The following is a 27,086-nucleotide window of genomic DNA, read 5'->3' as shown; positions in this document are numbered from 1 at the left end:
GCACTTGTGAGGCCCTGGGTTTGTTCGATCCTCAGCACCACATAAAAGGAAAATAAAGGTATTGTGTTCACCTACAACTAAAATATATAATTTTTTTTTTTAAAGTCAGACACAAAAGTAGGGAAAACGTATAGATTATGACCTTGAACCCACTGCCCAGCTTAACTATGTACTCATGCAGGGCTGGGTCTTGTTTTATCTGTGTCTCCAACTCCACCCAAGGTCATTAATTCTGAAGCAATTCCACCAGACATTGTGTAATTTTATCCAATGTTACAAGTAAGGAAGTTAAGCTCAGAAATGAAAATAGCTAGGTGGGTATGGTAGTGCACTCCTGTAATCCCAGCTATGCAGGAGGCTGGAGCAGGAAGGCTCAGTTTGAGGCCAGTCTGGGCAATTTAGGGAGACCTTGTCTCAAAAGAAAAAAAAAAAAAAAAAGGCTTAGTTGTGGAGAACTTGCCTAGCATGTGTGATGGGCTGGGTTCAACCCCTGAGTATGGCAAAAAAGTAAAAAAAGAAATAAAAATAGTCAACATTTACATATCATTTACCACTTGTAAGGACTAGACACCAACACATATATCCTCACAACAGTCCTATAAAGTAGCCACTATTATCCTCATTTTATAGATAGGGAAACCAAGGCACAGAAATTTAGTAACTTGACCAGGGTCACACTGTTAGCATTTCAACCCTAGTGGTTTCTTCCTGAACCTGTGCTCTTAAACCGACACTCAAAAAGTCACAAATATGAAGAGATAATATGTACAGAGTACCCAGGTCAGTGTGTGGCACTCGGTGAGGCTTGAGAAATGACTGCCGGCCACCATTCACATTATTTCAGATTCCGGCTCTGCCCACTACTAGCTGGGTTGGTTGGGGAGGTCCCTCAGAGTTGTCATAGGGATGCCAACACCATCTCATACTCAGTGTGTAGATGTTCTCAATATATCCGTGAGCTTATTGCTGGCTCTGCCCCTCTACCCGGCCCCAAGGTTGTCTCTTACCCATGATGGAAACCGGTGTAGCGGGGGTGTGGGTGGTTTATTCCCTAGCTCATCTTTCTCCAGTTCAGGTCCAGGGTCCTTCAGGTTCTCTCCTTCCTCTTTCCCTGCTGGAGGTGGCGCCTCCATTTCCATCTTCTCTGGTTCTTCCTGGAGCTCATTTGGGGGCTTTAGCTTTGAAAGGACAGAGGGATGGAGGGCTGACAAGGCCCCAACCTCAATGTTCACCACATGGTCAAAGTGCCCAGGGCCTACCTGGGGCTGGCTGTGGTGCCTTTTGGCCACCCGGATGCTATCCCAGGTGGTGCTGGAAACCCGTGTCTTTGGAAGGGTTAGGCTGCTGCCAGGGCCGCTTTCCCTGGCAGAGGTCTTGGTCCCAAAGAGCACCCCTCCATGACGAGCAGTGGCCAGGCCCTCCCCCCAGGAGGCTGAACCACGTCTCGGGGGGACAGGTTTCACACCCAGCTGGCTGGGAGAGCCCTCTCTTCCCAGATGAGGTTGAAGGGTCTTGGCCTCTGCTATTTCTCCAGGGTGGACCATGCTGGAAGTAGAATCCTCCACTGGGCTTCTGGCTTCAGACATGGAGCCTTTGCTCTGCAGGGCACCCAGACAAGGCCCAGGCATAGCCGCCTTCAAAGCCTGGGCCTGAGAACCACAGTCCTGCCCGACAGGCTGAGCTCCTGGCTGTGAAGGGACAGAATTCTGCTGTGGGGCTTCCTGGGGGGTCACCAGCAGCTTCCCTGAAGGCGCCATCTGAAGAGCTGTGATTGGGGCAAAAACAGGCATATTGAGAGCTCTCTCAAATCAGCATCACACTCCATTGCACATACACGCCCAGGCCTGCCTACCTTCCAGAGCATCTTGAAGGGCTCCCACTTGCTCCACCAGACGCTGATTACAGCTTTTCAGGTGCTGATTCTCCATCTCAAGCTGGGAAAAAAGAAAATGAAGATTAAGCGGGGCAGGGATGTATCTCAGTGGTAAAGTGCATCCTTGGTATGCTCAAGGTCCTGGGTTCCATAGAAGGAACAATGCCCAGGTTTTTTGCCTGCACCCTTAGCAGTGAGTGCTGACCAGCTGCTGATTGCTGCAGGGGCACCTGCAAACTAAAGACAAAGCTGAGCAGAAAGCAGGCTGTACGGAAGGTTAGGAGATGGGAAAGTACAGTGGACCCATGGCTGACCATCCTTTAGGGCATGGCTGCTGATGCTCTTCTTGTTCATTGTTGTTTTAGTCACAGTAATTAGGAGGCATTACAAATACTTGCTAAATTAAAGGGGAATACCACAGCAGAGCATGTGCCCTGAAAGCAAATAGAACTAGGTGAATTGAGTAATCAATTCCACAGGATAAAGACAAGGGTCTTTTTTTTGGTGTGTGTACCAGAGATTAAACCCAGGGACCCTCCACCACTGAGCCACAGTTCCAGCCCTTTTTTGTATTTTATTTAGAGACAGGGTCTCACTGAGTTGCTTAGCGCCTTGCTAAGTTGCTGAGGCTGGCTTTAAACTCGTGATCCTCCTGTCTCAGCCTCCCAAGCTGCTGGGATTACAGGCATGCGCCACCTCACCTGGCTTTTTTTAAGTTGAAAAGAATGGAGAGGACAAAGAAGAAAAGGCAGCTAGTGGAGGGTGGTCTGAGTGTGCTCCTTAGAAGGAAACTGAGAGGACTTCTCAAAAGTGAGGTTCTTTATTTCTTCTCAAACTTAAACTCAGCACAAAGCTAGTCAGGAGCTCCAGGAAAACCAATCATGACAAAAGGAACACAAGAGTGAAGCCAGGTGCTGCAGAGTTTAACCTGAATGCAGGACAAATGGCTAAAAGATGAAGATCGGCAAGCCACCAACAAGCAGAGAAGGTAGGAACTTGAGAAAAGGCAGCCCCATCCACACCCCAGGCCAGGCCCCGCCAAGATGAGCTCTCCACTCACCTCTGCTAACTTTAGCGTCACCCACTCCTTGATCTTTGCAGCTTTTTCTTGAACAATTTTTGCTTCCTCAGCTCTCAACTGCTTCTGCAGGAAAGAGAGGGCCTTCAGTTAGCCACTGTGGTCACTGGTGGAGTGAATGACCAGAAGTGAGAAGCCAGGAAAAGAGACATCAAGCGACTAGATGGGGGGTGACCCAACAGAAAAAGTTTTAATTCAGTTAGTATTTTTTAAAAAAAATTCTTAAAAAGTGGGAAGGGCCTTTGTAAGTATAATACAAATTCCAAAAAGCTATGAAGGAAAAGACTAATCAATCTATATCATCACTATAAATTACTATATGACCAAAAGAAGAATCCCTTAAACAAAATAAGAAGGATTTGCAACACAAAAAGCACACATACAAAGGGCTGTTTGAACAATCCAAAATATACATGCAAAGAATATGAACAGGAAATCAACAGAAAAAGATAAAGAGATCCATGAAAGCTGTTTGACCTCATTCATAATTTTAAGTATGCAGATAAAAACAAAACATTTTTCTCTAGTTAACATAATTTAGAAGTCTGATATTATCCCAAACCACCATTATGAATGCTGTGTACAACCTCTCTTATACAAATTGGCAAAGACTTTGGGGTGGCAATTGATAGCACCTGTCAACATTAAAAGTGTACATACCATTGATCCAACAAAGCCACAGCTCAGGAGTCATTTGCTGTAATATTACTTGAGAGAGTGACACAAACTAGAATACTCAAAACTGAAAACAGTCTAAGTGTCCACCACCACCAACACATTGTTTCAATAAACAGCACATCCACAGGATGAAAGTAAAACACCATGCTTTGATAAACAAGAAACATTAATAGCCAGGAGTGGATATCAAGGGTTGGGAATAAAGGAAAAATATTACTTGTCACTTTAGACCCTACTGGGTAGTTTTGTGTGTGTGTGTGTGTGTGTGTGTGTGTGTGTGTGTGTGTGTGTGTATCTTTTACTATAAGCATGTATTACTTTTATTTTTAGTTGTAAATGGACACAAGACCTTTGTTTTATTTATTTATTTGTATGTGGTGCTGAGAATGGAACCCAGTGCCTCCCATGAGCTGGGCAAGTGCTGTACTACTGAGCTACAGCCCCAGTCCAGCATGTATTACCTTTACAGTTTAAAAAAAAAAAAAAAAAAAAAAACCAAAAAGTCTGAATTAGCATATCACTAAGAATGAAAAGGAAGTCTGTATCGAAAAAAAGCAGCCTAGAATAGAATGAAACATGGGCTTAGATTCTGCAAGAGGCTTATTTGCTCTAACACATAACCCTCTGCACCTGCACTGGAACCTCTAGGATAGGGGGATGAGCCATCCCCCTTGCTGGGCCACTGAGGATGAAGAGAGAGAAAGTACACAGCACGAGGTATCAGCCAGCTCTCCAATAAGACCTGGCCCCCTGATCTAAAAACCAGAGAGCAACAGGCATCTGCTGAGTAGCTGAGAGACTAGCAATAAGGACTTTGGTTCTGCTTCTAGGGAAAAAATGCCAAACAACTATTGAGAGGACAGACACAAGCTTCAAACTAGGGAAATGAGATGGGCATGTGAAAATGTAAGAGGGCTAGGGAGATCTTAAAGGTCACCTAGTTCAGGGTTTGGCAAACAATGGTCCACAGCCAACCCAGTCTTCTACCTGTTTATCCCCTGCCTATTTTTGTAAACAAAGTTTTAATGGAACACAGCCATGCCCATTCATTTATGGATTGTTTCTGGTTGCTTTCACACCACAACAGCAGAGCTGAGCAGTTGCCACAGAGACTATGTGGCCCACAAAGCCTGAAATAGTTATTCTTGGGTCCTTTACAGAAGCAGTCAGTGAACCCCTGACCTAATTTGGTACCTTCTTTATACAGCAGTGCAAACTGAGGCCAAGAGATGAATGACTAGCCATTGTCAGTTTGTGGCACAGCTGGGACTCAAACCAGGTCTTTTGACTCTCACAGAAAAGTATTCTTTCTCTTGGAATCTTGACCTATTGATTATAATTATAAATTTTTTTTTCTGACTTAAGGAACTTTAGCAGGAGTCATTTTGCCCATCAATCCCCAGAATGCTGCCTCTTCCATAAGCCCCTCAAAAGGGAAGCTAGGGTATCTCTAAACTTGATTAGACTTTCCACGTGTAAGAACTGTTTTCCCATGATTGTGCAGGAACACACAGTGCCCCACAGCATATAAAGGCACATCCAGTAAATGCTGATGAATGATTACAAATCTGCCAGAATTAACTGGAATCTTCATGGAGAATGCACATGTAGAAACTTAGTCACCTGACCCTACTGTGGAGTCCATTGTTAGAAATGGATGAAGCTCTGACACCAGGGGGAGGTTGGACCATAAAGCCAATGGCAGAGGGAAGGGACAGAGCTGGGATGAGATTCATGAGACTGACAAGGGGAGGAGGCTGGGTACAGGTATTTGTAGTAGGGCATTCCAGAAGACCTCCGGGGAGTAACGGTGCTAATTGTAGCAGAAATCCTGAATAGTGGCTCCCACATACTCAGGAAAGGAGGCTTTGATTTTCAGAGGAGGCAACAACTTAGGCCTCTGTCTATTCAGGTTCACTGAGAAACTTTGGCTAAACAGCTGACCAGGGTTAACTGTCTAGTCGTGTGTGATTCTGGTCACACTACAGATAAGAATTGTGTAGCACGTGTTGGCAAGGCACAGGCCAGCGTGGAAAGGGAATAGTTCTCCTAACCAAGCACTGACCACGTATCTGATACTATATAGAGATTACCTTCCCTAATTCTCCCAAAATCCCTATGAAGCATTATAACCCCTTTTTTGTGAATGTGTAAACTAGAATCACCAACTTATACAATTTGCTCACAAGAGAGCAGCAGGTACTAGAGGTGGGATTCATACCCAGATTATTTGCCTCCAAAGTTCTTTTTTCCCTATATCCTCTGCCTGGCCTCTAATGGACAGACATGAGAGGGAATCTTCCAATAATTAAATCTCCATGTAAAAGAAGAGGTTCATCACTACAGAACAAAGCATGTATCTTCCTAAATAAAATTTAAAAAATACTACCAAGTGATGTAGTAATCTCATTTGTGATTATATATCTGTAGGAAATAAAATCACTATTTCAAAGAGAGAGGGAAAAAACAGGTTCATGAGGGAGTGAATTTCCATCACTTTACGCCTCAAGCAGAGGGGTTCAAAAAACTGGGGGCCAGTAGGTGCAGATGTTGGGGGGACTGGTGCTCTGTTGCAAGTTAGCCCTTACCTGCTTCTCCAGTCGAGCCTCCAGATGGTTGATGAGCTCATCTTTGCCCTGCATGGCTTTCAGCAATTCTTGGTATTTCTGGTGCAGGCTCCCTGTGGAGTCCACATTCTTCAGATTGGATAGTTTTACCTTCTCTTCCATCACACCCACCTGAAAAGTACCAATGCCCTCATGAGGTCTCACATCACTCATATGGTGAGTGTGCAATGGGTGGTAATGTGGGATGGGATGTCCTAGCCCATGATTCTCAGGTGGAGCCCTTACTCAGAGCAGTCTGTTCCAATTAATTAAGTGACCATTTATTAAGTCCTTATCTGGACAAAAAGAACAGACAAACAAGACACTCATTCTGGCTACTTGGAAAAGACCAGCTAGGTTGTGGCCCATCTACCACTTTTTCCCTGCCAACCAACCAAGAAGGTTGTGTGCTTTAAAGGAGCAGCTATAAGACAGGAGGCGCCTTCAGCCTGGATGCCTGAATGACTGTGGGAGCAGACTTGCTGGCTAACCCTCAGTGGATGGGTTCTATACCTGAGAACTAAATGTGACAAACCACTGACACTGAAGCTTCATTTATTCCCACAGCACAGCAAGGCCTACTGGACTAATTACGCTGACCTTACCCAGACCCCTTCATTCGCACAGAATATTCCTTGTACCTTCATATGTTTAGGTCCACACCTGGTTTTGATTTTGTTGTTTTTGCCCCTGTAAAAAGGGCTTATCAGTGTGCCAAGTGGGCCCCACTTCCGTACTCGAGTCAACCCCCTTCCCCATTACCTGGGTCTCTGCATTCTCTGCTCTCTGCTCTGCCTCCAGCAGCCTCTGCTCCAGCTCCTGCATCTGCTCAGTCAGAGAGGAAGGGGAGATATACATGCTGTGACCCAACTGAAAATGGCATCAGGAACACTCAGGCAAAGTATACAGACACCACACTCAGGTCAGGCTTCAACTGCCATCTCAACTAGCTCAAAGGTGTCAAGGCAAAGATTTTCATGGCAACTCTCAACTCCCTGACCCTGAGTTTAGGAGAAGGGTGCTGGGGAGGGGTGGCAGTGTTAAGTCTTTCTTCCTGAGTGCTCCTGCCCCATCCTTCCTCCTGTCTCCTCTTGCAGAGGCCCCTTCCTCTCTGCACTTGGTCGCAGGAAGGGCCATGGCACTGCTTGCCCATATGCCCAATGTGGGCCATATACCTACACAAGCCCACCTCAGTCATCAGGGAGACTGTCCCTCCCCACCCAGAATATCTCACTGGCTAGGTACAATGACACTCATTACCACATTTGATTTCTTTAATTTTAAAGAAATAGAAAGAAAGGCTCAAGTACCTTTTTTGGTGCTGGGGATTAGAGTAAACCTAGGGCCATGTGCACACTAAGCATATGCTCTACCACTGAGCTATAACACCAGCCTCTACATTTAAAAAAGTCTGTCTTTGGGCTGGGGACGTAGCTCAGTGGTGGAGAGCTTACCTAGCATGTTTGAGGCACTGGGTTTAATCCCCAGCAATGCAAAAAAAAAAAAAAAAAAAAAAAAAAGTCTAAGAGGCATGTTATCATTTGGGTCTGAGGAACTCAGTAATTCTGGAATCTTATACCAAGTGGACCAAGCAAAGGAACTGACAATCTTGCATATGAAGGATCATCAGGGACCAGATCTAAGTTGCAGCCTGAGGAGCTGCACATGAGCCACAGTCACGGCAACATTCTTTGCAGCTTCATGAACCCAGACTGGCAAGTAGGATGCAGATTAGACATCAGCTCCCATTTTCCCCCTGCCAGGGCTCCACCATGTGCTACCCAAACTCACACCAGCACAGAGAGGTCCTGCAGAGGCACAGCAAATTCATACAGCCAACAGTCATGTCAAATGCCATGCCTGGGTCTTGCTGGTGCCAGCTAATTTCCCCCCAGCCTGCCCTGCCCCAGGGCAACCTGTATGCATTATACACATACTTGATGCATATCCCTACGATCTTCCATGAAGTTGGGCAGAATCAGGGCCCTCTACTTTCCATGCTCCAGTCTGCCCCTCACCCACCTCAAGAGCAGACCTCACTTTTTCTCAGGTTACTCCACTTCCTCCCCTTGACTTGGACCCTGGCTTGAAATTTACCAGGGAACTGTGCAATTCCTCTCAAGTAGAGCCAGACGTACTTTCCCAAACTAGGCCTGTCCTGGACGAGCTCCGTGGTCTTTAGCCAAGGGATAGACAATGGCACAACACAAACCAACTAAGGTTATCATCCAGTATAAAATGAATTCTACTTGGTGATGCAGGAGAAAAAGGGTTGGATGATACATAGTGGTTGGTGGTTCCCAGTGACCAGATAGGTACTAAATAACCCTTTCCTCTTCAACACCAGACCTGAGCAGCTGATCAGGTCCTTTCTCTCCATGAAACTGAAACCTGCAATCAAGAAACAGATACCGGAGCCAGTGAGCTGCACAGGAAAAGGCACGCAAGTTTCACCAAGTCATGGGTGTTGGGCAGAACTGGGGTTCTGTGAGCTGCCCCAAGAGTCCCTGTTTGCAGGAAGAATATAACTAAGGCAATGACTGGGAGCATTTTCTTTTTAAAGAATACAATGAAATATTGATTGGGAAAGCCTTGGACACTCAACAGGTTTCCTAGATTGACCTTTGGCTGGATCACTTGTTCTAACATTTGCTCTGCAGCTCAGAAAAGGCCTAGGACTTCTATATGATCTTCTGCAATAATTGTCTGATTTTTTTCTAGTCTGACTTTTTCTAATCTGTCTTGGAAAAACTTGTCTTCCAATTTTGAGATGGAGACCAAGGTAGAGTGAAGAACAAACTTGACTCTCACCTCCCAGCTGGTCATTTTCATTTGGATCAAGAGTGGTCAACAATATACTAGTCAGAATCAGAAATCACTGTCATTGGTAATGCAGTGAGAATTTTTCCCCTCAAGATTTTATTATCCATCCCTTTAAAGTATAGCATTACCAAAGCAAAAGGAATGGCAAGGAACCAGTCTGGGCCAGGGTCTCCTCCCAGCCTGGCTGGCTGCTTCAAGGCTGCCAGGTGGTCCTCGTTACTGCCAACCCTCCCCGTCATTCTTATCTTTCCAGCAAGGACACTTGACACACTCAAAGCATTTTGTGTTCACTTTTATGCTGAGGCACTTTTTTTTCCCTCTAAAACTAGTTTCTGAATATTGAAAACATTTTGAACAAACGGGACTTTTTAAAAAGAAAAGATAATAATCCCACATATCTGCTGCTATACTCAACATTCTACTGTCCTTGTTTGAAAGGATATTTTTAACATTTTCTTCTGTTTTTATGAAAATGTTTTCTCTCTTGCTGCTGGAATACTCCAGGGATGGCCAAGCTGAAATGTCACTTGGGGGTTTCCAGGCTCTCCCTTTAATCCTGGTATCAACACTTTGTGCCTAGACCTTTCTTCTCTACACTTGCTTGAAGGGCCATACCTGGAGCTCTGAAAATCTGGCAGGATGGATGGGTCTCCCTTTATTGGGTTCTGTCCTTTCTCTCACAGGGCTTGCCAGGACAGTGTCCTCAGCTGTGCTTAGTGTGTGGGTCTGTGGTGACACATCAGCTGAGGAGGTGTCAGATTTAGGTGGCTGACAAGGATCTACTTTCACCAGTTGCACATACGATGCACAAGCTACCCTAGAATTGGCTGCAGGAACCTGATGAAATGCACTTGGCACCAATTTGGTATTCAAGCCCCATGTCCACAGTTCTTGTTTCTTGTTCCATGTGGCAGTGCTGTGATACAGCAGTCCCATGTGGCAGGAGCAGTGAGCACTCTCCTGCAGCCAGTGTAGTCCTACCATGCCAAGCAGAGGCCTGAACTGAAAGCCACACCATCCTCGGTCTCCACTATTTCTTTGAAAAGGAGGTTTAACTTTCCTGCCTCTGCCTTGTATCCACTGGTACAGGTAAGAGCCAAGGCTCTGGACCCTGGCCAACTCCACCATGGTGTGGCTTTAGAGAAATTCCTTAACCTGTGCCTCACTTTCCTTACCAGCAAAAAGAAAGCAGTGAAGCACCTCCCCACGAGGGCTGATACGAGGATGACGTCAAGTACCCCGTAAAGCACGCGCATGACCTGGCACTTGCTGGTTTGTAAGTAGACAGGAGCTGCTTACTGGTGCTTTCTGGTACAAAGATGACACTTAGGACCAGAGGGACCAGTTTGCCTGGGACAGTCTGATGTTCACCTGCTGTCCCAGCACAATCAGTAACAGAGCCTCCTTTCATTTCCTCTTCAGAGTGTCCTGGATTAGATGATAGATTACATGTCATCCTATTTAGAATTCACCTACATGAAGAATGGGTTTAAGTCAAAGGTTGCCAACTATGAGCCTAAAGAGTGTTTCTATGACCTACATAGTGGCGTGGGCTTTTAGTCTACATATATATAGCTAAATGGGGTCACATGCCGTGTGTCCAGCACTGTTGTAAGCAGTCTTAACTCATATTAATTTCTTAACAAAGGCAGGTACTATCTGTATCCCTATAGTATAGATCAGGAAACTGAAGCAGAGAGGTAAGGAAACTTGCCTAAAGTCACACAGCTATTAGATTCACAGCCAAGATTCAAACTCAAGTGGGCTGGTTCCATAGTTCACACTCTCAGTCACCATGCTATATGGTCTCTCACATTCGAATCTCAAATGTCACACAAAAATCCAGATTCCACAAATAATTCTCAATTTCTAGCTTCTCTGTCTCAAAAAAATAAATAAATAAATAAATAAATAAATAATCAGAAGATCTGGCCACACCAGGATTACATTTTCTTATGGCAACATGTGGCTTAAGCCCATGCCCATGAGTTCTCCCAGAGCCCACCTGGCTCTTTTCACTGTCACCTTTATCAAAGTTACCTGTGAACATTTGGGTCTGCAATACCAGTTTAGCTATTAAAAAGTTTCAACTCTGTTGTAATCAAAGACAACAGTTTTTTGCTTCTTTTCCATAGCAGATTTTAAGTTTAATTGAAATCATATGCTTATTCCCCAAAATATAAAATACTCAGATGTGGAGCTGGGATGAGAAATAACAGTACGAAACCACAGAGAATTGTTTGTTGTTTTGTTTTTTTTGCAGTGTTGAGGCCTGAACCCAGGGCCTTGGGTAGGCTAGGCAAGTATTCTACCACTGAGAATACTTTTAGTAGGTATTTAAAATTACCTAAACCACATTGTACTATATATACTCTTCTGATGTTTTTTGTCCAGTGTTGTTTTTGAGATTTGTTGATTATATGTAGCTCTACTTGAGACCTTTTTAACTGCAATGTAGTATTCCCAATATATTGATCCAGACCCCTACTAAGATATTTAGAATATTCCCAATTTTTTATATGTCAGTGCTGCAATATATATTCTTATTCTTATATGTCTCCTTGTGACCAATATATTTGGAATTACTTCTACCACTGCATTTTGTTTCTTATTATATATTGGTTTTTTTTGTTTGTTTCTTTGTTTGGTACCAGGGATTGAACCCAGGAGCATTTAACCACTGAGCCACATGCCCAACCACTTCTTTTTGTATTTTATTTAGAGACAGGGTCTCGCTGAGTTGCTTAGGGCCTCACTAAGTTACTGATGCTGGCTTTGAATTTGCCAGCCTCCCAAATTGCTGGGATTACAGGTGTGTGCCACCGTGCCCAACCTATATTCCTTTTTGCTATACTTTTTTTTCTGTTGCCTATCTGGATTTAAGACTTTATTTCACTCTACTGATTTTAAAGTTATATGTACTATATTTCTATTGTTATGATTCTTACTATTCTAAACTTAAAGACAGCTAGTTGTTTCCCATTATATGCTCTCCCCTTCTCTTTTCTTCTGTCTTATAAATAGAATACTCAACTTTTAGCTGAGCACATGATTGATGAGAATAAAGACTATTTCCTGGAGCTGGGTTGTAGCTCAGGGACAACATGCTTGCCTAGGGTGTGTGATTCTTTAGGTTCATCCACAGCACCACAAAAAAAAAAAAAAAAAAGGACTATTTCTCAACCTTCCTTGAAGCTGGGTACAACCATGTGGCAAAGATGTGGTTAGTGGAATATGAGCAGAAGGAACATAGGTAACCTCTGGGAAAGGGAACTGGAAGGAATTTGGATAACACCTTTAACACGAGTAAGACATCACCTTAGAACTGGACTCCTTATGTTTGAAACACTACATGAAAAAGTAAGAACCATCTGTCTAGTTTGAGCCATTGCTGTTTTGGGTTCTTCCTCACAGCTAACATAGCATACATAGATTTTTAAAAATTTATACTGTTTAGGTTTATGCTTTCTGAATCTGAGGTTTCAGATCTTTTACCAGATTTGGAAACATTTTAGCCATTACCACTTCAAGTAATGCCTCTCCTTTATTCTCATCTTCACGTTTGGAATCTTGTCATTCTAGCATTCATTCTCAGTCTCTGTATCTTTATTTCTCTGTGCTGCATTCTGGATGATTTCCTCAGGACTATCTGTTCATTTAGTCTCCCTTCTGGGCTGGGGGTGCAGCTCAGTGGTACAGCATTTGCCCGGCATGTGCGAGGTCCTGATTTCAATCCCCAGTACCCCAAAAAGAAAAAAGAATTAGTTAAAACACGTTCTTTTCTAGAAGTTCTATTTGGTTTTCAAGTTGACTTGACCTTTTTGGATATTGTCGTGTTCTTGTCTTATGTTTCCAACTTTCTGCATTATGTCTTCAATAGTTTTGAACTCATTTATTTTATTGTCTCTTGCCAAAAGTTCTATTATCAGAAGTCCAACTGTCTGTCATGTAGGTGGGGTCTCACTCATTGTAGATTACTCCCCAAGCATCAGTCATTGTAGATTATATATCCGTCTTCACTAAGACTCTCTTTCCTGTGGGCGTCCTGTGTGATCTAGATTGAGGTCTTATTTCTCCAGAGAGGTTTTGGATCTTTTCATAAGAAGTTCCCCAGTGTTACTCCTGGCCCAGAACTTAGGTCTCCTCAACCACACTGGTGGTATACATCCTAACACTGAAAACTAGTACTATTACCAGTTTCTTGAAGACTTCTTTTTCTAAGTCTGAGAAACTACTGCCATCTTCTTGCACTGATGGATGGATTTCTTGTCATTTACCTTTTTATTTATGGTGAGCCCTTCAGTAGTCCTGACTTTGGAAAGAAGACTCAGTTTCAGCCTCAGATCCAACCAGCCAAACCTCATCTCTGTCTCCACAGATTTAAGAACTCAAGCCTGAAACCTTACATTCCTGAAGGCAGGCTCCCTCTCCCTGCCTCCCACGCCCTCCCCTCTCCACCCTCCACACCACTTGGCCACGAGGTGAGCACCACCCTGGCTCTTCCCTCTTCACTGAGTTCCCTAAGGTGTCCTCTTCCTATGCCCAGTGCTCATCTCTGTATTTAGAAGGATATTTAAAATATTTAACCTAGTATTTGTAGGTGTTTCATAGGGTTTTTTAAAAGATTATTTCGTGGTCCTAATTATTGCTAGACACATAAGTGTCCTCCCTCTGAGGCATTTCAGGCCACTTGGCTACCTACCCTTTCCTTGCCTCCTATGTGCCCCCAACACTATAGCCTAAGGCAAGGCTTCATAGTGCAAAACCACTTTTTGGGAGCTTGTTAAACACAGAGACTAGCAGCACCCTGAAGACCTGGATGAAGAGGTCTAGGGTGGGGCCCAGGAACAAGATGTGCTTAACAAGAGTGTGCTTAACAAGTGATTCTGGCCACACTTTGAGAACCACTGTCTAAGGCCTGCTGCCCTTTTCCTGAGGTGGCCGAATTCTTCCCTCTCCATTGGCACTACCTGGCAGGAACCTGCAGGGCTTCTGTTTTGCACAGTCTGAACTCAAGGACAGCAATGCCAACAGGCCTGATGTTTAGGAGTTCTAGTCTAGGCTAGTCCAAGGCCAGTTCCCCTGCCATGGACATGGCGGAACTGATACTACTTATTTGATTTTCTGGGCTCCAGGTTACAGGACTATCGATGAAACATGTTGTTTACTCATTAAGACTTTGATATTACTTCAAGAGGGCTAAACTGAAATTTATCTTCCTTCTATGAAAGAAAGGTTTGTGAGCTGTGGACAGTGGCTCATGCCTGTAATTCCAGTGGCTCGGGAGGATCACAAGTTCAATACCACCTCAGCAACTTAGTAAGACCCTAAGCGTCCCTGGGTTTAATCCCTAGTACCAAAAAAAGAAAGAAAGAAAGAAAGTTTTGCTAAACAGATTGATACTATAATCAAAATTACATAAAGAGGGCTGGTGTTGTGGCTCAGTAGTAGAGTACTTACCTAGCATGTATGAGACACTGGGTTCAATCCTCAGCACCACATTAAAAAAATAAATAAACAAATGGGGGTATTGTGACCTTCTACAACTAAAAATATATTTTTAAAAAACTACAGAAAGAGTGGTTGATTACTTAAGGTATATGTATCTATATCTATCCATCTGTCTATCCAGGTGCAGATACACACCTGTAAACCCAGCTACTAGGGAGACTGAGGTAGGAGGATTGTAAGTTTGAGGCCAGCCTCAAAAACTTAAGGACACCTAGTCTCAAAATAAAAAATAAAAAGGGCTGAACATGAGGCTATAGCTGGGTTTGAATCCTTTAAACACAGTACTTCCATTCCCCCATGATATATACAGAATGAATACATATGTGTGTGTATATGTGTGTGTGGGTGTATATCTATTTTTTAAATAATTTAAATTTATTTATTTTTATGTGGTGCTGAGGATTGAACTCAGATGTCTCACACATGCAAGGCAAACTACCACTGAGCTACAGCTCCAGTCCTGTATCTATTTTTTTAAGTGTGAATCTCCACTCTCTTCATGAGTTTTGCTCTAAAATGCCTCTAGAAGTCAGCCGAAACATGAAAGGTGATAAGTTTCCCAGAACAGCCCATCAAAGCCTATAAAGATAAAACTGTTCCCTTTAAGACCAATTCTATGCTAAGACCTTTATATTTGTTATCTGATATAATTCTCAAAATAGCTCTGAGAGGTAGACATTTATGTACCTGCATTAGTGGTGAGGGGGACCTGCCCAGGCACAAATAGCTAGTAAGTGGTAGAGTCAAGCAGGTCTGACCCCAGTGCCTGTGTCCTTGTCCCCAGAAAACCAGACCTTCAGCATCTTATGTTCTTAATAAAAGGTGAACAGTAGGATGGAGATGTGCTTTCTTCTCCTAAAACAACACCCTGCCCATAGTGAAAAAGAAATGCTAAGAGGAAATTGTGCTTGGTGGCACGGTGCACAACTGTGATCCCAGCTACTCAGGAAGCTGAGGCAGGAGGATTCAAAGCTAAAGGCCAGCCTTGGCAACTAAGTAAGACCCTGTCTTGAAAAAAAAACATAAAAATAAAATAGGGACTGGGGATACATCTCAGTGGTAGAACAGCCCTGAGTTTAATCACCAGTACCAAAAGAAAAAGAAAAAGAAAAAGAAAAAAGAAATGTTAACAGGGATAATAGAGCTTCCACAGGAGCCACAAGTAACTTAAGAGGTTATAGAAGACCAAGAAGAATTCTATCATTTCTTCAGTGTGCCTATGAAGAGGTACAGCAGGGAGAAATGACAGATGATAATATAGTGAACCGCTCAGATTATGGTCTTAAAACAAGAACAAAAACAAAAACAAACATATAAAAAGCTACCTTGGGTTTTATTTCCCAAGCATGGAAAAGCCTCTCATTGAAAGTTTACTTTCACCAACTCTCCCCTTCAGACTCTGGCACTCTCTGACAATGACCCCCCGCAGTGAGGGGAGGCAGCTCCTGGTGCTGCGGGTCTCACCTTGTCAGCCAGCAGCTCCCTTATCTTGCTGGCCTGGAGGCGGAACCGGAAAAGCTGCGTTTCCAGGGCCAGGCAGCGCTTCTGCCAGTCAACACTGGCCCGGGTCTCCACCTTGAGTTCTGCCATGATGGAATCAACTTGTGGATTTTCCAGAGAACTCTAAGAATCAGCACTCTGAGAGAAGAAAAGATAAATAAGTGTGTGAGGAGTGGCTGTATAGAAAAAAGAGGAGGAAGAGGAGACCAAAAGAGAAGATAAGATTGGGATATGGAGAAAATTATTGTGCTCTTGCTGTCCCATACTGCCTTCCTCAGCTCAGTGTATCTCACTCCACCATAAGCTAGCTGAGCAACCTGGGAAGTCACAGAACCTGGGGAAACTTAAGGAGACCCTGGTCTAATTTTTATCAAAGTGAGAAGTAAGTCTCTTTGCTGTTTCAATTACTCATTCAGCAACCATTTATGTGCCAGACCCTGTTTTAGGCCATGGAGATAAAAAATTAAAGAGAGATCCTCATCTTTAAGTTTTTCAAGGACCTCGTAGGAAAGTCTAATTACAAAATTAAAAATGCACAACAATTGCCAATTGATATTTGGATAAATGGGAGCAGGGAAAGAGGCAGACTGTGAGGGGATGCTTAAGGTAGGTAAGTGATTCATCCAAGGTCACAGTGAACTAGAGGAAGAACCCTGGTTCCTAGTGTAGTTCTGATTCTACTACACCTGGACAGATGTTAGATGGGGAAAAGTGGAAAGGTAACACAATGCTTTGAATTTCCCTGATAATTTTCTATTTAGCAGGGGTCCTATTGTCATTGAATCATCCTACCTTGGAACAGATTCTCATTCAAGTTGTAAGAATCAAACCAGGAAACTGCTAAATATTTTGCTCCAACCCCTGAAGAAAGCCACAAATCTTTGGAAAAAACTTTGTACAAACTCAGAACAAATCAAGCAGACACCTGTAATATCCCTGGCCAGGGGAATTTACCCATCAGCCTCTTGGATGAATTTTAGAGAAGAAAAACTAGGTCAAGGATGAGCAAAGGAAGAAGCATGCCTAAATCTACATGAGAGAAGAGATAGAGGCATAGTTGTGAGTGGGCAGGGGAGAAGGGCTGGAAGGCATAACCAACCGCCAGGATCTGCAAATCCCCTTTTAGGGCATTGTTAGTTATTATTCTTGACCACAGCATAAATTTGGTCTGCCCAAACCATGACATTTGGTCACCTAGTATTAGATCATTTTAAGGAATGAGTGCTAACATTTTAAGGTTGATAATCTTTAAAATTTTTCATCTGTTTGAGATACCTATGATTTACAGGTGAAATGATATCAAGTCTGGGATTTGCTTTAAAATACTCCAGGGAAGGGGTAAAGAAAGGGAGAAGATTTATAAGATCTGTTAAGATGTTGATATGTTTTGGGGGATGGGGGATGGGGCAGTGCTGGGGGTGGAATCCAGGGTCTCACACATGCTAGGAAAGTGTTCTACACTAAAATACAGCCCCAGTCCCAAAATGTTGATAATTTTTAAAGCTGAGTGACAGATTTATGGCAGTTCTTTACACTGGTCTCTCTATTTGAATATATGCCTGGAATTTTCCATAATAAAAATGAATTGTTTTTAAATCCCCTTTCCCTTCCACAGAAGCCACAGGACTTCACAAAACCCAGACTCAGAAAACCCAGTCACCTCCTATGCTATTGCCAAATACTACCTTGAGCAACATGTGCTTCTTTGGTGATTTACCAATCACCAATACTACTTCTCCTCTCACATCTGACTTTTCATGAGTATCTTTCTCCCATTATATACTATAAACAGCTATCATTTATGAGAAGACACTGAGGGACAAGGAGGGTAAGTAACTAAAATCGACAATTCCACTGCTAACAAATACTGGGGTGGGGATTCTGGTTCTAAAGTCCTTGTTCTTAGCCACTGTGCTCTTAACTCATCCAAAAATTGGAAAGAGACCGGGGATGTGGCTCCTTGGCAAGGTGCTTGCCTAGCTTTATGAGGCCCTGGGTTCAATCTCCAGCACAGCAGGGGTGGGAAGAGGAAAGAATTTTGATTTTAGAGTGAAGTAAATTGTTAAGAATAATAGAAGTAATTTATAAGATCTTTCAGAACCCTTAGCACAAAGGTGAACCTATATCCCAGATTTTCCAAAGCAACCTGGCCTCAAATATTCTGCCATCACAATTTTCAAAAGCATAAACATGTAATGTGTCCCCACTTTTCCTTCAAAAAAATAGGGTTGGGGCTGAGGTTGTATCTCAGTGGTAGAGTGCTTGCAGCCTAGCACGTATGAGGCACTGGTATGAGGCACTGGGCTCGATCCTCAGTACCACATACAAATAAATAAATAAAGGTATTGTATCCATCTACAACTAAAAAAAATATTTAGAAAAAATAGGGTCAGTAGACCTGGAGAGAAGACTCAACAATTAAACAACTGAAGGGCCTAATGTCTGATTCTTGTGGTTGTCGGCTTCTCAGAACACTGTCCACATGACCTCAGTCCTGCTCTCCTAGAACTGTCATCCCAAACAATGGGACATTGTGACCTCCCAGCAATCTCAACCTCAAAAGACTGGGACCAACTGGAACGGGGCAGGAAGACAAAAGACAAAAACAAAACATGACCTTCTCTGAGCTAAGATCACAGCTGAGAAGACAAAACAACCTTGGCGGGCCTCCAGGAAAGGCTGGGAGACTTCATGTTTGATTTTCTTTGTCCTTTAGGGGGATTTTGCTTTCCTTCCTATCAACAGAAAAGTGGCAGATGTGGGACTAGGGTCTGGGAGTCTTGCAATTAGTCCAGGGCTGAGAACAACCAATCAACACACCCAAGTAAAACCAAGGGTTGGGGAGCTTAAACTTCTGTGTAGTTGAGAGTCTGATTAATTTTAAATCCTTCTTGTTGACTGTCAAAACTGCTGCTCAGATTCCACGGAAAGAGGGAAAACCCAAATTACCAAAATCTCTGGGAACTCTGGAAATAAAATATCATTGGTCTCCACATACCCTTGAAGTCTGAGATTACACGTAGACTTTAGGGTGTGCTTCCTCTAATTAAGCAAACACCTTCATGACATCACAGTTCAGGAGTACCAAGTGGTCTGATTAATCTCTCATTGCTCTGGGGACGCTGGCAAGTTCCTGAGAAGGCTGAGACTCGTGCTAGGCTTGCCTCGGCATGTGAGGGGAGCTAAGAGGTTTGGAGACAGATCTGGAGTAAGGTGCCTGCTGCCAAGCCCAAGGCCTGGAGGCTCTTCCGGCAGAGGCAGGTGGTCAACAACATTTATAAAACAAGGGATGTTCAGGGAAGACACCAGTGAGTTGAACCTCACCTACTAAGTCACCTTGCATCTATATCTCAAAGAAATGCAAAAATGAGCAAAATGAATTCTGCAGAAACCATTCTTAACTTTTCAAGGCATTGCAACAAGTGCATACACTCATATATCTGAGATACAGGACAAGTGCAAACACACTGACAACTAACAGATTAGACAACTCATCATGTGTGACTGGCTTAGAGACACAGCTAAGGAGTAGTAGAGCTGGGCCAGGAATCTTGATCTCCCAACCTCTAGAACAGTCCTCTTTCCATGAGGATGCCTCAGTAGTGTTAGCAGACATCTCATGCTACCAGGATTGCCTAACACAAACACATCATTAATGGCAAAAACAGATAGGCAGGTGGGAGATATAGCTCAGTGGCCGAAAGCTTGCCTAGCACAGGTTTGATCCCCCAGCACCAAGGCGGAAAAACAGACAGGGAAATAAAAAGGGGAGGTGAGCTGGAAACAAAACCCAGCTCAGCTGTTGTCTATTTTTATGTTGGAAATTTGCAACATCCATAAGTAGTAGTAGTACAATAAATCCCTGTGTGCTCCCCACACAGCAACAATTATCACGAACTCATGGCCATTCTTGAGAAACCCAGTTCCCTTGATTCTACTGGTCCCAGAATGCTAAAAACCTTGGCAGGTGATTCAAACAATGCCATGGTCTTTCTTGATTATTGCTTTGGAGCTCCCCCAAATCTTCCAGTCCTGGATTGAAATGCCACGGCAGTCAGTAGGGATATGTAGCTCAGAGGCAGGCCTCGTGGGCAGGGCAAGTAGTGGGAAAAAGTCATGGGCAGTGACTGCATCCTCAGGCCCCTATCAGAGAAAACACAAACTCCACCTGGGATCTCTCTGGCAAGTTTGGGATTTGATTGGAAACTGACAAAATGAAGAGATTAAAAGTAATAGAACCAACTTTTTAAAAGTTGAGGACACAGAATAAAGATCTTCTGGTTTGGAAACCACAAGTCTGAATACCCTGGTATCTCCTTCAAAGAGAGTCAATCAACGTAGGAGTCTAAAGGAAAGAGGTCAGAGGTCACGGCAGGCCTAGGACAGCAAACTGCTTCTAAGGACGCATCAGAAGATAATGGGCTTCTAGTGCGTGTGGTGGCACGTACTTGTCATCCCATAAGCTCAAAAGGTTGAGGCAGGAGAATCATAAGTTGAAGGCCAGCCTCAGCAACTCAGGGAGGCCCTAAGCAACTTAGTGAGATCTTGTCTCAAAATAAAAAAATGAGCTGGGAATGTGGCTCAGTGGTTAAGTGTCCCTGGATTCAATCCCTTGTACCAACAAACAAACAAACAAAAAAGACTTCTGTATGAGTATAATTTGTACTGGACTCTCTCATGTCATCTCACTATGGCTTGCTCCCAGTGTGAGAACCTTTTGTGATTTCCACTGACTAGGGATGGGTTATCATCATTTTCTCAAAGTGCTGTGCTAGACGAAGCTAACCACCTGCCCAACCTTGGGAAAGGAAGAACTTTGTGCTTCCTTCTGGGATGTAGCTGGGGGAGGGTGTGAGCAGACACAGATCAACCCCTTTGATCTCAGCACTGTCACCTGATCAAGTCAACAACACGCATCCTGCCTCTATTGGGTGTGCGCATCACACTTCACACACGTAACCTTGCTGGGGACAGAGGAAGGTGAGCATTTCCCAGGACTTGGGGATCTGAATAACTTAAGAAAGGGCCAATACAACTAGGTTCTCAGTTCTCAATAACAAAAACAGGACAGAAATAGAGCACAGTCCTTAAGATCCCTGCTGGCGCCAAACAGCCCTGAGTTTGAATGCTGGCTCAGGCATTAAATTCTGTCACCCTAAATCATTTACTTACTGTCTATGAGCCTCAGTTCCACTTTGAAATTGAGGGCAAGAATATTTTTAAATGAAGGCGATAATATTGTTGACTCATATGAAATTGTTTACATTTAACCATTTTTCTGATCTTCAAAAATGGCAATTTCAAAGCTGGTATCTGTGCACACTACCTGTAATCCCAGCACTCAGGAGGCTGAGGCAAGAGGATTCCAAGTTTGAGGCTTGCCTGGGTAACTAGGGAGAATCTGCTTGAAAATAAAATAAAAAGAGCTGGGGGTGGTTCAGTGATAGAGTGCTTGCCTAGCATGCAAGAGGCCTTTGGTTCAAGCCCCAGCACCATGGGCGGGGTGTAATTTTGGGGTGGGGGGGTTAAGCTCAGTGGTACAGCACTTGCCCAGCATGCGTGAGGTCCTGGGTTTCATCTTTAGCACCAGGGGGGAAAAAGGCAACTTCATAGATCACATCATGCAGGATTCCCTTAAGAATTAAAGGAGGTCCGGGGCCGTAGCTCAGAAGTAGAGCACTTGCCTCAAATGTGTAAGGCACTGGGTTCAATCCTCAGTACCACATAAAAGAAAGATATGAGTCCATCTACAACTACAAAAATATTTTTTAAAAAAGAATTAAAGAAGACACTACAAAAGCCTGGTCTCTAGTAAGCACTCAGTAAGTGACAGCTATTGTTACTATCCACAAATGCAAGGCAAGCCAGCTGGGCCCTGAACATACAAGATGTGACTCATAGATGTGCTCACTACCAGCACCACCTCAGAGAGGAGGGCATGCTTTAAAAAAAAAAAAAAAAAAAAAAAATTTATCTTTATTTTTGAAGATTGAACAAAAAGATAAAAACTGCAAAATAAGGCTCCTTCCCACCCCTATACTTCAACCATAGTTCTCCCCAGAGACAACACTGTTGGGGTATTTTGTGTTCTCTCAGAGATCCAGGTCATACACAAACGTTCACGTACATGCTGCACACACAAATGGTGCCACGCTACACACACTGTACTTAACAATCTAACTGAGCTCTTCCTATATTAATGTACATCAAAGCCACAGCCACGTTCTTCTTCCATACCGTAAAACAGCTTTAATGTATTCTACTGGATAGCTATTGCATGATCTTACTTAAGGATCCTTTATTGATAGTCACTTGAGTTGTTTCCAACCTTTTGCTAAAATAAACAATGCTACAATGAATATTCAATGAATATGCATCATTTCATATACATCAGGGTATATCTTAAAGGGCAGTCCCAGAAATGGAATTGTAGGGTTAAGTGATGCGCATTTTAAATTGCCCCATAGTCCAAAGTGCCCTCCCTTGAGGCTATCCTAATTCATACCTCAGCCAGCAATAAGTTTTGAACTAGCTTGTTTTCTTTCTTTTTTTCCTTTTTTTTCCCCCCCTAGTACTAGTACAGGAGCCTGAACCCTGAGTGCTTTACCACTGAGCTACAATCCCAGACCGACTTTAAAATTTTGAGACAGGGTCTTGTTCAGTTGCTAAGGCTGGCCTTGAATTTGCTATCTTTCTGCCTCTGTCTCAGGAGTAGCTGGGATTACAGGTATAGCCTGAACCAGCTTTTGAAAGGGCAAGATGGCACAGCTGGGCTTCCCAGAGAACACAGGATGGTGGCTTCTGTGAAGTCACCCAAAACAAGGGTGAGGAACCCTAGCACCTTAACATCCACATGAATAAAGCATTTTCCAACCTCTATGGAGCACAGAGGTACACAGCCTCCTAGAGATAAGGAGAATAGTAAAGAAAAAAGCACCATAGGGGACTGGAACATTAACTGGAGGGACACACTTCTTTCCTGAAGAGGTGACTTCTAAAGAGGGCAGAAAGGGCACACTTTGGGCACTTTTTTTTTTTTTTCAGCTCAGATGTTAGTTTCAACGTGTTTGGGACAACAGGATGCACCCCCCCCATAACCCAGCTCTGAGCAGGTCCCTTCTGCAGCCTAACGGGAGGGCAATGGATAGTTAGCCAATGCCCATATTTGTAATTTAGAAGGCTTAGGTCTGAGTCTTGCTTCTTCCACTGTAGCTACATGACCTTGGGCAAGTCAAAACTTACTTCTGAGTCCTAGTTTTTCTCCTTTATAAATATGCAACAACACTGCAATAGATGATCTATAAAGTGTTAGTGCCATACATAGAGTCTAGAAGAGTCCAAAGAATTCGATGGACCTGGCGACTATCTCACTGAGAGAAGTGTTTCAATGCTCTTTCAAGCGTTTTCCTGGAACCAAGACTGTTGGAAAGTTCGTAGTAGAAGTTTATGGAGGAGATATCTGGTGGAGAGCAATCCAACAGCGAGAGGATTTTACTTCCAGCTGAAGGTCTTCACTGCCTGCCACCCCTGTGAAGGCCCCAGATCCCTGGGGAACGATTACTCCTAGGGCACAAGGCCCTTAATGTAACTGGGCGCCCAACCTGTTTTGTTTTCTGCTTGGCTGACCTGTCCTCAGGAGTCGAGCCTGACCCACAGGGACCCCCAAGAGAAACATCCAGAATCACACTAGAAATAGCCTAAGATAAGGTGGGGCGGGGGGGTCTGAGGGACGAAAGCGCGTCGAGCACCGACCGACAAGGTGGGTAGATGCCTGCACGTACGTCCGGAGGGCCCTTCCCGGGAGCTACTGGACCGAGCCGGTCCCAAACTGCAGGTCCTCCCACGGAGAGCTAGCCCTGGCCTCGTGGCGCGGCTCCCCACGGGTTCCGGCTCCCCACACCTGACCCGCGGCTCCCAGCGCTGCCCGCCGCAGGGAGTTCGCTTCCAGGTGGGGAGGCACCTGCTCCGGAATCGCGCTCCCAGTCGCAGGGAGCCGGTCCCCTCTGCCCAGTCAAACGCCCTCCCTGGTCCGCACACCCCCAACCCACCGCCGACCAGCGGGCGCCGAGCGCTCACCTTCAGCGAGCCGGCGGCGTCGGCGCCGCGCACCCGGCACACGGGCGCCCCGGACGCGCTGCCGCCGCTGACCTTGCGTCACTCTCGCCGGAGTCCCGAGCGGCCGCCGGGTCTCCACTCCCCGGCAGCAGGGGTCGCGGTGGGCGGGGCGGGGCGGGGCGAGGCCGGAGCCCGGAGCCCGGAGGGTGCCTGCGGGCTGGCGGCACAAAGCCCGGCAGCGCCTGGCTGCGCCCCATTCAGCGCTCCGCCGGGCTCCCTCCGCCCCCCGCTCCCTCCCGCTCCTTAAAGGCCGGGCGCCGGGCTCGGCTCCGCAGGCAGCTCGCGGAGAGGCACAGGAAATGACCTCAGCAGGCTCCAGCCTCCCACCTCTCCGCACCGCTGGGCTCGTCGCGGCCGGCGGGAGGGCTGCGGGGTCCCGGGGGCGCTGGGGTCTGAGGAACGGCGGTCCCGAGCTCCCTGCGGCGCTACGCTAGCTTCCTCAAGGGTCTACTCGGCCCCCAGGTAGAGTGGGATTCTCGCAGGATGGGGGACGAGACCCTCCCCTCCCCCGAAGAAGGTTCCAGCGTTTGGCCACCTGTGAGAATGTAACGCCCGGATATTTGGAACAGAAACCCTAATTTCAAACGATCTGCCTCCTGATTTGTAGTTTAGAGAAGGAGACAGAAAGTAAGTCACCACAACGCGGAGGGGAACTTACTCGCTCATGTGTGTATGTATTATTTATTTTAAAGGAGAAGGCTAACGAGCCAGAAAGGCAAGCAGACACTCATCAGCGAGCCCTGGCCCCTCAGGCATTTGCAGTCCCTCAGCTGTATGAGTCCATACCCAGAGGGGACTGGACACTAATGTTTGATCAGCTGGGTATTGGGTAAGGAAGATGCAAATGAACGAAAGCAGGGAAGGATCCGCATTTTAAAACAATTGTCTTGGCTTGGATGTGCCTCGGTGGTAGAATACATGCTTAGCATGCTCGGCCCTTGGGTTCCATCCCCAGTACCAACAAAACAAACAAAAACAAAATCCAGAGTTCTCTTCCCCAATTCCGTAGACTATCTCAGCAAGCCCTGAACAAAAGCAAAACACCACCAGGACCTGTTTCTCCAAGTGGGTGGGTGTTGGAAGACACACTAATGCCTGCATTAGTGAAAAGTCCCTGGCCCCACCCCAGATTTGAATCGAACCTCTGGGGGTGGGACTGGGGAATTGCCCAAGGAACAAGCACCGCAGGCCATTCTGATACACAATTTTGAGAGTCCAAACACCAAGGAAAGTTGTCAAACTGGGCCAACAGGACTTAGAAGGTTGAACTTGCTAATGGCTTTATTGAGACAGATCAATGCCTCATTTTGTGGGACACTGGCCTCTGCTGTCCCCTTCAACAGTTCAAAAGTTGCCTAAGCAGAAAAGCAAATCCTGTGGATTTTGTGAAGGGGAAATTCATTCATTTATTAGCTTTGCACATAGTATAAATTTCAAATAATACAGAAGGCTAAAATAAAAAATAAGTCTTTCTTTTGTTCCTTGTCGCCCAGATCACCCCCTCCCAACACAACTACTGTTTTTGTGTGTATCCTTTCAAGATATTTTATGTGTACCTAAGCATTTTGTATTTATATATGTGTATTTTGTATTTATATATGTATTCCATATGTGTGTGTGTATAAAACGTTTATGTATATGTATTCACATTCACCTTTTAACTCTCAGGAAGAAGCCACCCTTGTTTTTTGCCCTCAACATTATCTGTTGACTCTAAGGGTGACATGGTAGCACACTTAGAGCAGCCTTGCTTTTTTCAATGGTTTCCTAATATTTCTAATGATGAATATTTAAGATGTTTCCAACCTGTAGGCTTTTATATATCTTGCTATGACAAACATCTTTGTACATACTTCCTTTTTCATATATATGACATTCTTTTTGGTTTAACACTTAGAAGTGAAATCACTGGCTCTAAACATAATGTAAATTTTAAATCTCAATAGGTGCTGCCAAATGGCCCTCAAAAAAACCTGCACCAACTTACAACATCTATCAACATGTTCCAGTGCCCATTTGTTCCCTCCAACCTGTGCCAATGAAGTGATTTATCACAAAGCACAAAACTTTCAAAAAGGGAACATTAGATGAACTAATGTATGCGAAGTATTGTAAACAGTATTAGCACATAGGAAGATTCAAGAAAGCCAGAAGCCCACCATGTGACTCACCCCCTGCTTTAGGCTCTTTTTATCTCAGCTCTGTAAACTTGGGCAAATTCCTCAGCTATTCTGGGACTCAGTTTCCTTATCTTTTTTTTTTTTTTTTTTTTTTTCTCCCTTCATACTGGGGATAGAATCCAGGGGTGCTTTACCTCTGAGCTACATCCGCAGCCCTTTTTGTTTTTTGAGACAGGGTCTTGCTAAGTTCTTTAAGGTCTCCCTAAACTAAGGCTAGTCTCTAACCTGTGATCCTCCTGTCTTGGACTCCTGAGTCCCTGAGATTTCACGCATGTGAAAGAAGTACTCTAGGCATTTTCCTTACTTTTTATTTTGAAAATTTCAAACTTTGCAAAAATGGTACATTTAAATACTTACATACCCTCATTGAGATTTACCATCTTTTAAAATTTTTACATATACATTTTTTATATATATGTCCCTGAACTATTTGAGAGTTAGTTGTGCACATCATAATCCTTTACCTCTGACTATTTCAGCATATACCTCCTAGGAACAGGGATGATCCCCTAATATTATATTCAGAAAAATTAATATCGATATAATAGTATCACATGCTACATGGGCCATATTCAAATTTTCCCCATTGTTCCAATAATGTTCTCTACAGTGATGGTTTGTAGCACTTCTATTTATCATTATTAGTCCCTGCCTGGTACTCACCAGAGTGAATGGATGTCTGCTGGAGAATGGGCTTGTCTCTTCTTCTGCTCCAAAGGGAG

At 44.3% G+C, this 27,086-nt stretch overlaps 1 protein-coding gene across 3 annotated transcripts in view; it reads right to left on the bottom strand.

The window, feature by feature from the left end:
- Positions 1-24,415, bottom strand: part of Plekhh1 (pleckstrin homology, MyTH4 and FERM domain containing H1) — a 48,182-nt gene extending 23,767 nt beyond the window's left edge. For 2 of the 3 annotated variants that reach the window (XM_047542110.1, XM_047542112.1), the window contains exons 1-7: positions 24,146-24,415; positions 16,034-16,207; positions 6,998-7,060; positions 6,218-6,367; positions 2,934-3,017; positions 1,853-1,934; positions 1,008-1,765 (exon numbers count right to left, since the gene is read on the bottom strand). In XM_047542110.1, the coding sequence (XP_047398066.1) occupies positions 1,008-1,765; positions 1,853-1,934; positions 2,934-3,017; positions 6,218-6,367; positions 6,998-7,060; positions 16,034-16,159 (1,263 nt within the window). In that variant the 5' untranslated portion in view covers positions 16,160-16,207; positions 24,146-24,415. The remainder of the gene's footprint in view (positions 1-1,007; positions 1,766-1,852; positions 1,935-2,933; positions 3,018-6,217; positions 6,368-6,997; positions 7,061-16,033; positions 16,208-24,145) is intronic. The other variant, XM_047542111.1, reaches the window with a different exon arrangement.
- Between the last annotated feature and the right edge of the window lie 2,671 nt (positions 24,416-27,086).

The sequence above is a fragment of the Sciurus carolinensis genome, chromosome 2, assembly GCF_902686445.1.
Source record: "Sciurus carolinensis chromosome 2, mSciCar1.2, whole genome shotgun sequence".
NCBI classification, from domain to species: Eukaryota; Metazoa; Chordata; class Mammalia; order Rodentia; family Sciuridae; genus Sciurus; species Sciurus carolinensis.
The sequence above is the reverse complement of the archived record's forward strand: the minus strand, read 5'-3'. Positions and strand labels throughout refer to the sequence as shown.